Source organism: Tupaia chinensis, unplaced genomic scaffold (genome assembly GCF_000334495.1).
Source record: "Tupaia chinensis unplaced genomic scaffold, TupChi_1.0 Scaffold000369_1, whole genome shotgun sequence".
Taxonomy (NCBI): Eukaryota; Metazoa; Chordata; class Mammalia; order Scandentia; family Tupaiidae; genus Tupaia; species Tupaia belangeri.
In genome coordinates, this window is record NW_006159866.1 from 286,261 (window position 1) to 300,504 (window position 14,244).

Consider the following 14,244-nt stretch of genomic DNA (forward strand, 5'->3'; position numbering starts at 1 on the left):
ATGTGCAGAGGTGGAGGGATGACAAAGCAAGAGGAGTCATTCTGTTGAAGAGGGCATCTTCCACATTCGGACTCAGTGTCCCAGTTGTGGGCATTTTGTCCTGTGGCCATACATAACAAAGAAGAACAGTTTCCAACTTCAGAGCAGCTTCTCTGAAGCAACAGGAGAATGCCCTCCCCACTGTACTCTGAACTTAGGATAAAAGCAGAAAGTCATCCAGGGACCCAACCCCAGATCTCAAGCACCATTGCTCAGCAGCCTCCAATGCTCTTTCCCACTGAAAAGAAAGAGAATGGGCAGGGAAGAACAATTGGGATAATTTGTTTGAGGGATGGAAAGCAAATACAAGGGTAATAATGTAGGAGAAGACAGTGAAAAGCAGAGAACCAGATAGAAAGCAAATGGTCATTTCTAGTCCTCTCAGCCTCAGGAGGAGGCACAGAAATGGGCAGTAAGGTGGAGAGAAGGCAGGGAGCAGGGAAGTGAGCATGAGGAATAGAAAGAAAAGCAGGAGTATGGCAGGACAACAACAGAAGACATCTTAGCCTGGAGGAGCCCAAGGCCCCTACCATAGTCAGCAAGACAGAGACCTCTCATCTTGCACTTTCATCTTGTATTAAGCTTTAATAAGCATTGAAAATGGCAAGTCATATTCAAGCAAGGTCACAACAGAACTATCCTGTGGGAAGTGTATGCACGCTACCTGTCAGGTAGGCTACCATGAGAAAAGATTGAGAATTGCTGTCGTAGAGGTCCAGGCATCCAGACCCCAATCAGAACGCTGACCGCACACGTGGATTCATGTATCCAACAACTTCTAATCTCCTACTATGCACCAGACCTGGCATACTGTTCATTTATATCCTAAGCCCAATGCAGTGTGTGTACACAGCAAGAACTATTAATAGTAAATGCCTATTAACGAAATGCATGCATTTGTCTTCTTTATCAGGTCTCAATACAATTTCAGTGTATTCTCTGGAAATGTTCAATTCCTTCCCCTTTCCTGTGCTTAAAATCTATGATGCTATTAGAAGTGTAGATCATTTCCACTGCATTTCCCTTGAATTGTCTGTTTTAATCTCTTCAGGTGTGATTGTGGGGTGTCCAAACCCAAAGCTGGAAAAGAAATCCATTTCAAGTGGGCAAGGCTGTGTCCTCTGGAGCCCAGGACTTGCCAGTGAGCTCAGAGGGTCCTCAGCCCCAGTTTAGCCAAGCACCATGGAGAGAATCACCTCCTTCTTCAACTCTATCTGGGACACCATCTTGACCAAACACCAAGAGGGCATCTTCAACACCATCTGCTTGGCTGTCCTCCTGGGGCTTCCATTGCTGGTGGTTCTCACACTCCTCTTCATCTGTTGCCATTGTTGCTGGAGTCGGTCAGGCAAGAGCACCCAAAAGCCAGAGCAAAACAAGAGAAAGAAAAAGAAGAAAAAGGATGAAGAAGACCTCTGGATCTCTGCTCAGCCCAAGCTTCTCCAGATGGAAAAGAGGCCATCACTGCCTATCTAGTTAGGCAGGAAGCAGGGGTATCCCTCTAGGGCTAAGCCCCTTCCAGCCACACACAGACTAGAAACAGGAATCCCTGAGATGACTCTCATGTCCACAGAGCAATTGCTCACCCAAGGAACAGACCTCAGACTCAATGTCCCAATGGAGGGCACTTCCTAGGGACCATGTGGGTGATTCTTGGGCACTGTCTTGGCAGCTACGTGTCCAATAACAATGCTCTTTACTGCATACCCAGGCATGTCTTCTACTTGCCTCTGGCATACCCCATACCAAAACGCACAAAGAACATTTATTAATATGGCTCCCCAGTGTGTGAACACTCATACCACACATACACATGCAAATACAGGCAATAGGTACATGGGCAAGTATATTCTGTTCATCTGTTGTGTACTTTGTGCAAGGAAATGCATGATCCACCCTTGCAAAAATATCTCATGGCAAGGCCTAGCCAGATGCAGGCACATATATACATTCTGTAACCAGGGCAACGACCTGATGCACTGTCCATTCCATATGCCACTCAGGTTAGAGAGGTATGCTTTCCTATTTCAACATGATTGGATGTTCCAGCAACCTAGTATAGTCCCCACCCTGTGCACATCGATAGAGACACAGCAAGTGCCTGTACTTCTGACCCTTCACTTGTGCTTGAAAAATGTGGTAGATCAAAATTTATTGAAAGCTCTTTTGTTGCAACTCATGAGAAAATACTCATAGCCACTGATGGGTGTTTAATGTGGTCCAAGGCCTCTCTTTAATATGCTTCTCCAAGAACCACTCAGCAAGGAACCCCCTCCAAGCAAAAATGAACAGGTCTTGGTAGGGATCACTGGAAGCCCATGTATTCTCTTCAGTGAGCTGCAGTTGTGTGCCTGTGCAATGTAGGTTTAAAGATGGGAAGAGTAAGGAGATGCCAGCCATCTCCTGATGAACCAAAGATGGTCCCCTGTGCTGCTGCACAGAACACAGACTAGAAGTGGTTTCACAGGTTCTATGGGAGCATGGTGTGTGGTAGTGGGATGCAGAAGTAACACAGTTTAAATGAAAGGGTGAATCTATAAAGAGGTTTGTTCATCTTTATCTTCAAGCTCAGGCAAGTGTCTTGCACACAGTAGGTACTCATAACTATGGTTGCTGTTGGAGGCATGACAATGTTAAGAGTACACTCAAAATACCTCGCCAGTTCCTCCCAAGTGAGCTTCTCTAGTAAGTGAGCCCACTAACTGCTGCAATGGATGGATTGAGGAGTTAAATTCTAGAGTTCAGGCAGAACCAAGGGTCATGGGACATAAGTGCCTGAAAGTACCACCTGAGATGTGTGTACCAGAGAGGGTGTCCTCCACCAGGCTGAGGTAGGAAGGCAGAGGGAATCCATCCACATGACAATTGGTTGCCATTTTGATTCGTGTGGTCATATATGAAAGCAACTTGTTCTCTGAAAGTTCCTTTGCAGATTTGCTGGGGAGCTCTCAAGATGTTTTCTCACAAAAGCTGTTCTAAACAGTGACAAAATCTCTGTCTAATTAATAATGTAGTTAAACTAAGATATTTATAAAACCAACTATCTAAATTCTGTAAGGCTATATGAATGGAGAGATGAACTCTGTTGCTCACTTGAGCAACCTGGTACTTTCCTGCCTTTCAGGTGTGCTCCAGACCTGTGGAGGGTGGGCATCTGACAGTGATTCTCACCAGGATCTTCTAACTGGTGGCCCAGTGAATCATAATTCAGGCCTGCATATATTTTAGGGCCTCTTTGTTGCATGGCAATAAATGCTTGGGGCACTCAAGGCCCTGCTCATAAACTCCTCTGAAAGAAAGAAGCACTCTGATCCTCTGTCCCTTGTCACATGGAGAGTTTGTCATGAAGTATATAATGGCCCCCTTCATATCACAGGATGACTAGTCACCTCCCCACATCTGCCACTGCCCACAAAGACAAGTCACCCTTCTTGTCTCCAACTCTCAATCCCCCTAAAGTGGATGACTTGGGGGAGACATGAAGGCTGACAGCTGAGACAGGGTGTCAGATATGATCCAGGAGAGTGGATCTCCCGGACCAGGGACCAACACGAAACATGGTTTCCATGGCAACTGGTTGCTAGTATGAATTAAGACAGCAGTCAGTTGTCATTGCCCTGACAGGCCCCCGTCTCCAGGCACAGTGTCCCTGCTGTCTTCTAATGGAATGGACCTGTTTTAGCTCCAGGCATGAAACACTCAGAAACTCACTTAGTTTCTTCCATAGTCTGGGATCCAGAGACCCACACCCTGAATACAGGGCTGATCTTCTATGCCCCAGCCTCCCCTGATGAGCTTCACTGGACTGCCTAGAATAGTGCCAGTTCTGTGATAGCCCTCACATTTTTGTTGAGTAAATGGATGCATGAAGCCTAAAGCAATTGTTGTCCACTCTCCTTTCTTCCCACTTTAATCCTATTCTTTGCTCCCATGTTTTATGCTTTTCTTATTTCCTCTATTCTTGCTCTGAGCCAGTTTTATTTTTTTTTATTCCTTTCCACTTTTCTCTTTCTTCCCAGTCTCTGTCCTAGAACTGCTACTGGCAACCCATGGGACTTCAGGGCCAAAGCCTGCTTGACTCATTTGAGGAGGTTAAGTTAACAGGGACAACAAGAGGGTTGATAAGGAAGAGGCTTCCTAAGCCAGCACCTGCTTGGTTTGGGGACCCCCTAGGCCTGGATTCCTGAACAGCTTCAGCCAGACTCAGCCAACAGTGGGAGGTCCTTCCCCATCACTCAGTGGATTTGCTTTCTCTATGTCTTGGAGGGAAAAAGAGTAGTTACCTCTTTAAGAAGAATATAAATGGTCAACATTGTATAGTATTTGTCAGTATTTCTGTTTCTGTAAAATGCGAAAACCCATAAAAGAAAAACCTATTTAAATAAAATACTTGGAAAATGTAAAGTTATGCCTGGCCTCTTTATTGGCTGGAGTCAAATAGCAACTACCTTCATATTAGGTATGACCCCGGCTCAAACATTCAGAAAAGGGTTATGCCTGGCCTCTTTATTGGCTGGAGTCAGATACCAACTATCTTCATATTAGGTATGACCCCGGCGGCTCAAACATTCAGAAAAGTCCCAACCCCACCCAGTTACTGCCTTCCCAGTTGGAGTCATAGGTCAGAGGGCCAGGAAGGTGGCTGCCTCACCCTGCTTGCAAAGCAGGTGCCTCAGACACCAGACTCCCTGAGGACTGCTTGCTGCAGAAAAACCCACTGAAGTTCCTTGGCAGTGCTTAGAGAACCCAACCTTCCATGAGATCAGACAATGTCTTCTTAGCAGAAAAAGAAGGAACTAAAAAGAACTAGTAGGAAAAAAACAAACCTCTGGGCTAACTCCAGTGTTAGAGGAATCAAAAATCTCTATAGTAGCTACTAGAAATGGAGAGAGAGAGAGAGATGCATATATTGGGTTGGTAAAGAAGTCAGGACATATTTTCCATGTTTTTCTGTACAAAAATGCATCATGACTTTTCTGATGACACAATGGGGGATTTCAAGAAAGTTCATAGAAAGACGAAGTTAAAGAATGTGTTTATTTGGGTGCAAGAAAGTTTTGAAACCCACAAGCTTTTTCCTAATAGGTATTTTCCATGAATTTTCAAAGACCTCACATTTGTGCCAAGATGACCTTATTTTCAGTCAACTGTGCCTTGCATTGATTATGAGATGAAATGATGCCGGTGCTCCTGATTCTTCTCCCAACAACACTAAACTTGCCATTCAGGCAGAAACTGGAGCATGGTTGTCTGATAGACCCAGGAATGACAGAGACTTTCTCTAACTACACTGTGCAACATGGTACCAGTGGCTGTGTGCAGCTGCATAAGTGCATTAAAATGAAGAATTAATGGTCCACAGGTTTAGTTACACCAGCCGTATCGCAAGTGCTCAATAGCTACATGTGGCCAGTAGCTGCCATCTTGAACAGCATAGGTCTATAAGCTCATGGAGAAGTGGCCAAATAGCTTGCTAAACGAAGGCCTACTATTTCTGTAATTCTAAGTTGATTCTTGGGCTCCTTTTCCCCTTGCCACACACAATGACAACCAGAGAACAGACTTTTCACTCAGATGCCTCGAGGACATCCCCCAAACTCTCCAGTGTAGAGGAGGGAACATCATCTAGAAGCCATGAGGGAAGGGAAGGCCATTGCCCACATGAAGGGCTGCCAGAGCTAAATGTCTGACTTGGAGGTGTGCACACGGGTTTGGAGAACGCCACCCCACCATCGGCATTTTCAGCTCACCAAAGTACTCTGCACTGCCCCTTGCCCTTTGCTCTTAGCGTTATTCCCAAACTCAGTCACAGAATGGCAAGACTGAAACAGACTCCCTTCGACCAGTTTTTGTTTTTGTCATAGTTTCAAAGAGACACTGTTGGCACTTGTGTGGGCAATTCTACACAGAATACTCCGTTCAGAAATGATGGGACTGAGGCATGCATCCATCCAGTCCTCTTTTTTATTTGTTGCATTTATGTAGACAGAAACAGAGCAAAGAGACAGCACCCCCAACAGCATCCTAATGCCATAATCCACCCCTAGCCTCAGCCAGCATGGGATCATGGGCACACAGAGGCCCGGTGTACTCAGGAAGGTCTCCAGATACAAACTCAGAACCTTCCATGGAGGTTAGCCTCACATAGCGTTGTATTTTACTGCTGTGCCTCAGCCAGCAACCCAGCTCCCTGTTAAGCCCATTTACTCCGTTTATATTTTTGACTGTTTACTATGTGCTACACATCCTGGGTACCAGTGATAGAGTTATCCTGGAGGGGCTCACAGTCTGGTTAGACCAGGGACCAATGACTAAATGGTGTGATCATTGCTTCCTTCCAGGGAAGTTCAAGGCTCGCCTCAGAACAGGCTGTGGGGGAGATCATCTGGGAGCTGTATAGAGAGTTGCACAGAAAGAAGCTGAGAAAGGAGAGCACCATTCACTAGCGTGTTTTTCATTCATTTATGAAGAAAGTGATCAATCACTAGAAAATACAGCATGAAAGTATACCATGGAGGAGCAATGTGGGTGACGCCTAAGGAAGACCACTGGGGACCCACCAGAGCTCTCTAGAGACCCTATATGCAGTGGGCAGGAACCCAGGACAAAGGTCCCATCCTGACACTAACCCCAACTCTCACTGGTAATGCACCCCAGGGCAGAGTTAATGATAGTACCTGTCTCATAGGGATGAGAAGACTAAATGAAATAAGGCATTGAGCACAGAGCCTGATAGTAAGTGCTCAATAAATTTAGTCATTATTATTAAGGGTAAAAGGAAAATCATGAGAGAATTGTATCCTTGGCATCAACAGGGAACAAACTTTCAAGAAGAAAGTAACAGTCCACAGAGTCAAACGATGCATACAGGTCAAATGAGACAGGGATGGAAAGTAATTCTCATTTTCTTTTTCTCTAGTTGTAATGTGTTCCCTAATTTCAGCACACACTGCACTATCTACAGGATTATCAATACTCCATGAATTAAGGTTTCCCAATTTGCAGTATGTGACAGGTGAGGTATCTGAATTATCAGAGTCATCTCTGCTGGCTCCACACACAATCACACCACCCTAGCATCATAGCGCCATCTGGTGGCCATATCAGGAGAAAGTTTGAGCCAACCTCCTTTCCATCTCTCAGTCGTGTTTCCCTTAAAACATCAATCCACTTGTTCTCAAACCAAATACGCAAGAGTCACTAGGTTTTATGTGACAGTCACAAATCTCTCAGGATCAGGACTGCTGCACTTATTTGACACATGAGGAATTTCCATAACTCTCTGTTTCAACAATTTCAAACATATTTTTGTGAGGTGTTCATGTTTAGCATCATTGCCTACAAGAAAGCTTCCCTAACCACACGAATATTCCCCATCACAGCAAGATCAGGCCATATCACGACTGTGTATTTGCTGTATCCCCAGCATTCCACTCCCATTCCCGTTCCTATGAGAATCCGCATGGATAAAGCTAGGATTGTATCTATCTCACTCACGACTGTATCCTCAGACATCTAGCATTAGGCCTGGCACATACTATATGCTAAATAAATGTGTCAATTGGGAAAAAATAATCATTGAGTGTTTCTTAAAAGTGCATACTTCCAAGCCCTGCCCAGTGCTCACAGGTAGCACCACCACTTGAGAGGCTAAAAGCTATCTGGGAGGCCCAGATTCTGTTCCTGGGCCAACCTGAACACACGAGGCAGGCTGCACATGCCTGTGATCTGAGCTCCTTGGGAGGCTGGGGCAGGAGATCATAACCCAGTAAGACTCCGTCAAGAATACCTATCGTTGCCTCTCTCTGTCTCGTTCCTCCCCAATAAAGGCAAAAAGTCATATTCCCAGGCCCTTGGAGCCCTCCGCGATGACTAAGTCTTGGATGATGCCAAACAGCCTGCTCTGCTGAGAAGCACTCTGGGCAAATGCAGGTGTTCCCCGAGCCACACCTTGAGAAATAGTGTCTAGATAAGACACTCAAAACAAAAGGATTTTGTGCTCAAGATAATTTGCAGAACACTATTTTGACTTCTCCCGCCCCTAGAGATCTGCAATGTATATATCACCCTACAGTTTCTAACAGGTACTATGATGGAAAAATGGGTTTAACTCCACATTTTCCCATTGACAATAAAACTGCCTTTTTTTGTTTTAATTGTCAGAGCCATGTGTGCTCACCAGAGAGAGACAGGCGGGGAGGCAGAAAGCACCCTCCCATGGAACGTGGTCATGTCTCAATCCCTTGTCCTCCATTTCTCCGTACTGTTGGGAATCGGGGCACACATGCACAGGGCGTTTTGTGTTCTTTTCTTTTCTTTAAGCCACCAGGGCCACAACTTGAGCTGTGGTCAGTCATGTGTGATCTTCTCTTAACCACTAGGCTATGGGTCCAGCCCCAAACTACTTTTTCTTTAAGCACATGTGGAAGAATAAGGATTCTGGGAAACACCAATTGGGAAATGCTGCCATGGGCACATCCCATACTTTACCTGCTCTTCCACCACAGCAACTCAACCAGTATCATCCCCAAGGAAACCCTTTTGGAAAAACACAGGTTCTCCTTGACCTTTACTAACCACCTTCTCTTTTATGCATCCCTTCCTCTTTCTTCCATCTGTGACCCGTAATAATCTTATTGCTGGCTACACATAGCAAACTGACCTTAGAGATGGCTAGAGATATTCTCCTATCAAGGGTATTTTTATGAAATTACAAACACTAGGAATCCAAACCCCACATCTTACCATCCCAGTGTGCATTCACAATACAGCAAGAGCGCTTTCATTACCTCATGTCATTCCCACCATATTGTGAAGAAATGAGGCCCAATGAAGACAAGCCAACTTACCCAGACCTGAGGTGGAACCCATAGTCTCCAGACTCCCACCCCAAGGCTACTCCTGCATGCCAGGTACTCTGATCCAGCCTGCTGCTCTGGGCTCCTCAAAGACTGTTGAACTTGCAGGAGCAGGAGCACCACCTTTGGGTCAGGAAATTATTGAACACAATCAAGGATCCATACGCCTTCTATGTGCCCAAATGACTCCCTCAGCTGTTCCACAACAAGCCTCACCTACCTCATCACCCTTTTCTAATTAAAGCCCATTTTTTTTAACCCACCAAAATAAAGAGCCATATTCATTCTATTCTATTTTCTATTTTATTTAAATTATTGGGTCATCAAAAAGTCATGACTAATTTTTTTCTAACCAAAAATACATCATGACTTTTCTAATGGCATTTTATTTAAATTATTGGGTCATCAAAAAGTCATGACTCTTTTTTTTTTTTTTCTAACCAAAAATACATCATGACTTTTCTAATGGCCCAATATAATACTGCAATACTGCAGTTTTCTAGTTTTTCCCTTACATGTTCACAGTAATTCATCTATTTTGTAGAATAAACAGACTTTTATGGACTAACCTGGAACATAACTTCTTCATATAAACATTGAAATTGAAACTCAAAGCACTTCTCCCAAATTAACCAACTAATAGGAGGACTTTGGAAAGAATTCATACCTTAAGAACATCCTGAAATCGCTTCCAGGGGTGCCCCCTTCTCCTTCCATCATGCTAACACCTCCACCACCCTTGTATCACCATCCAGCCCAGCACACCAGATCTAGAGAGAGAACTCAGGTCTCATTGGGTAACTAACCTATTTAAGGTAGTTCCAATTATCTATTTGTGCATTAATCCAATAACACCGCCTGAGCAACCACCAACTGACAACTGGATGCTGTGCTAGAGTCCTCTGGCTGACTCAAGCAGGAAGAGTAGTGAGAGGTTCCCCCAAATATCCGCCATTGTGGAAGTGAGGATAGTGGCGTGAAGAGGCTCCCGGAAGGACAACACTGCCATCTCCTGGCTAGGCTGAGTATAGCAGGCCCCTTGCCCCAGGCGGTTGGCCTCAACCTGTAGACATAAACTCCCTCTGCACCGCCAAGTTTAGGGCTTGAGGTAATGATCTGAAAAGAGTTTTCTCCAGCGACCAACAAGATTTTGCCAGAAGCTTCTCACTGCAATACCTGTCTTTCTTTCAGCCATACTGCCTTTCATTGGCATGCCTCCCTGTCCACTTCTCTTATATATTCATTCGCCTGGTCTTTTCCTTCCTTGAGTCATTATTTTTCCCTGGCTCCTTCAATATTTTCTGGCTTTAACAATCCTCAAATACCTGAGAATTGTACAAAAAGGGGGGGGGGGCTCTTGGTTTCATTTGAAAACTCTGGGACCCTGTCACCAGAGGAAACTGCTGATGAGAACTACAACACTAAGCCTGAACATGAAAGGAGCCTTCTGCCTTTACCACTCATCCTCGAATCCTACCAGTTCTTCCTGTCTCATTAACCTGTACCCTCCTCTCTGCTCCACCATTTCTGCCACAGGCTGAGACAGTCATTAGCTCTTGCTTGAACTATTGCAGTTGCCCTAAACTTGTCTGGAAACCTCCGTCTTCTCTCCAAAACTTCTCTCAGAACCTTCTCCTGTCACCTTTACTCCATTCTCTATCCTGCCACCAGACTGGTGTGTCAAAATTCAAGCCTGGCTGGGTCAGCCCAAGGTTTAAACCCCTGTATGTGCTCCCCACTATGCAAATGCTTTCAGCCAAGTGGCAGCGTTCAACCCTGGCTACATGTTGGAACCTCCTGGGGAGATTTACAAGACTCACCTGAGACCCACAGAAGCGGTCTGTGCTGGGGAATGGGCATCTGTATCGTAAGCCCCCTCTGATCCTGATGGGCTGAGATCCACAGAAGAACGAACCCCTGCCCATCTCTCCAGCTTGCGGATCAATGCTGCGCTCCCCTCGCCCCTCTAGGAAACCACTGCCGCCTCACTCACACTCCACGCTTTCTCCTCTGCCACGTGGCTCCACTCAGGCAAATGCAGCCTCTTCTTTTCAGACTTAACACCAATGGCACCTCCCCAGGAGGCTCTTCTGCAACATCCAGAGCAGGAATAGTGACCCCCCACACTGCTCAGGTGTCCACACCCCAGTGGACTCAGTCTTCAAAAGTTCATGGAAAATGCATATTATGAAAAAACCACTGTGCATTGATTTCGAAATTGTTAGCACCAAAATAGTTGCACTTTAATTCCATTTTCCATGAACTTTTTACAAATAATGTCTAATGTACTTTCTAATTTACGTATAACCATTGTATATTTGCAGGGTACATATTTCTGCTCTGGAGGAACCTGACAACAGCACATGACAGAATGGACACGCCCCTGTTCATTGACCCCGGAGTTTCCCAATCACTAGCCCTGCAGAGGACTTTTGGGAAACTGAGTTGTTCCTGGCAAACAGTTTCTCTAAACATATATACAATGCATACTGATCAAATCAGAGCAAAAAATGTATCCACCATTTGCAACATTTCTCACTGCTTTGTACTGTGTGTACAGGCTGTGTGTATTCAAAATCTACCCTTTTGGTTATTTGGAAATAGATACAGAATTTCCACCCACTTTGTTTATTATGCTACAGTATTCCGTAACTCATTCCATTTACAGGTGCTCTTGCATGTTCGCCAAGTAGTCCCCATCCTACAACCCTTCATGAACTGGTTGTCTTGTCCTTTATGCCCAAGGGTGCGTGTGGGTGCCAACTGACCTTGGTCCTGCCCCACTTTCTCCTCTAATTCTCTCTCTCATTGGGATCCTGAGCATGCATGCACTGGGCCCAGTGGGTTTTCCAAGCCACCAGGACCAGGACTCAAACTGACTGGCTATGTGGGATCCAGCTTCCTCTGCATAGTGCTTAGCTGCTACGCTTTGAACTCAGTACTCAATGAATTTGTTGAAGTCCACTGTATAGCGATGGGGCTCAGTGATCTATGTTTTAACCAGCATGTTTCACAGCCTGCTAAAGTTGTGAGGCGTTGCCCACCATCCACCATTCTTGGCTCTGAGCCAGTCCCGGAGGTTTGATCCACTTTGTAAAGGAGTACTTCTCTTCTAAAACTCCTGAGCCTACTGGAGTGAGCCAAAGGAACAAACAGAGTCACAGAACACACCAGAAGAGAATTTAAGAAGACTTGGAATTGAGAAATTGTGTAGAAGGACATTTAAAATAGAAGAGGAAATTAGCTTAGGCTCAGGCCCTTACGAATTGGATCAAGAGTGAAAGGAATCTCTCAGGTCTCTGCAAATAGCTCCTTACCACAAACTCCAACCTCCATCTCTTAATCCTGCTTACTTTTTCTTACACAACACTTACCACTCCTTGAAATTCTAAATTTATTTGTTGTTTATTGTCAGTCTCTACCCCTAAATATAAGCACAAGGGCAGGAATATCATGTTTCGTTCCCTAGCACCAGTGTTAGCACAGAACCTGGCATGTAATTGATCTTAATACCTGTTGAATGAACAAATGAATAGCAGCACACAAGCTCCTTTAGTACAAGGACCATGTCTTACTCGCTCACCTCTTTGAGCCCACCTCCTCTGTCCATGTGGGTTTCCCCAGTGCTCCGTACGCAGCCTGATACAAAGCAGGCAGACATTTAGTAAACTGTCGTTGAATCAATGAACAACATGCAAGCATAGTTTTTAATGATCAGCTCCAACACCGAGACTAGACTTCATTCAGACCACCCATTAGAATGGCCAGCAGTTACCATGGCATTCTGGCTCAGTGTCTGCCTGGGGGTGTGAGAGGAAAGAGGGTGAAAGAGGAGGCTCCTGAAAACATTCAATCTTGACAAAAAATGCTTTCAGGAGTCTAGCTTGGCGCTCACCAGAATCTTAACACCTGGAGAACTTCAGCCATAACGAGAGCCCAGTTCCAGAGGAGCACGGCAGCTTCCCAGGTATTTGCCTTCCCTCCCACTCACTGATGGAACATTCCAAATACATGATTTGCCCTCCCAGAAGTGAGAGACCCCAGCTGACCAAATTCCATTACAGTGCACAAACTGTTCATTCACTTGCACTTAGGTGAAATTTAAAGCTCAAGTGCACTTACATGGGAAAAATAACACAAGGCAATTTTTTAAAATTATTTTATTTTATTTTATTTTATTTGGATTTTGCCATAGGTTGTCTGTGCTCACAGAAGAGAGAGAGAGGGAAAGTGAGAAAGCACCCCCTGCCCCCACAAGGAGAGATGGCCCTGTCACAATCCCTTCTCCCCGACTCTTCTCCTGGGATTTTGGGCATACATGCATATGTGCGCCACATCACTTTTTTTAGGACTCTAATCATTGTTGGCCACGGGGAAATCCAGTGCCTTAACCACCACACTACCTGCTGGCCCCAGCAAACTTTTTTTTAATTTAACTTTATTTATTTATTTATTTTAATTTGATCAGAGAGAGAGAGAGAGAGAGAAAGAGAGAGAGAGCAAACAAGCTGCAAGATCCAGGACTCAAAGCACAGTTGGCCATGTGGGAGTCCAGCGCCTTTAACCACCATGCCACCTGCAGTACCCCGCAACCAACTTTTTTAATCGAGTTTTTCTTTTTGTTTTGAGTAAGTAGGGATTTAAATCACTTCAGTGATCACTGACTGTACTACAGAAAACTTTCTGCAATGATATGAATATGCAAAAAAGGCTACGACTTGCCAAGTCAAGGTCAGACAGTAAAGCCTCCCCATGCTAAGAAAACCCCGGGGCTCAACAGAGCAGGGAGACAGGGAAGGACAGGGGCTGAGGGCCTGCTGGGTACGAAGGCGTTAGGGGAGAGCCTTTGGGAGGTACCAATTGTCGAGAGACTCAAACTACTTACACTTGAAATGAGTGAGAATTTATTTACAACATATGCAGATCTACAAAAGTGACTATGCCAATGGCTGGAAAGGGGATAGTGGAAAGTAGTAGAATGGGAGCTTTGGTTTCCAACTCGTTGGATATTAGACAGAACTTAGCTGACTGAATCCATCATGGCCCCTTTGGTTCCTGTCATTCTTCCTCTTAACACCAACAACTAGGGCGTGGATAATCCTTTTTTATTTTTTTTTTTTTGAAAAGCCAGAGGGAACAGACAGCAAGATCAGGTTACCTTTAATCATCAAAACCCCTCTCTGGTATTTCTTATAGAGAGAGATCTGTTATTACTAGAGCTTTAAACATACCCACTTATGTGTCAATATCTAGAAATTTCCAATTGGTGAGGTGCTAGATAACACACTTTTTTATCCTAATCCAGTATATTTACTACCGTAGTGATGCTGAAAAACCTTTCCGTTCC

At 44.9% G+C, this 14,244-nt stretch overlaps 1 protein-coding gene across 1 annotated transcript in view; it reads left to right on the forward strand.

The window, feature by feature from the left end:
* KIAA0040 (KIAA0040 ortholog) overlaps positions 1-4,447 on the forward strand; it is a 42,143-nt gene extending 37,696 nt beyond the window's left edge. Inside the window, exon 3 of the mRNA XM_014589682.2 lies at positions 1,091-4,447. Within this exon, the coding sequence (XP_014445168.1) occupies positions 1,222-1,515 (294 nt within the window). The 5' untranslated portion in view covers positions 1,091-1,221 and the 3' untranslated portion in view covers positions 1,516-4,447. The remainder of the gene's footprint in view (positions 1-1,090) is intronic.
* The last annotated feature ends 9,797 nt before the right edge of the window (positions 4,448-14,244 follow it).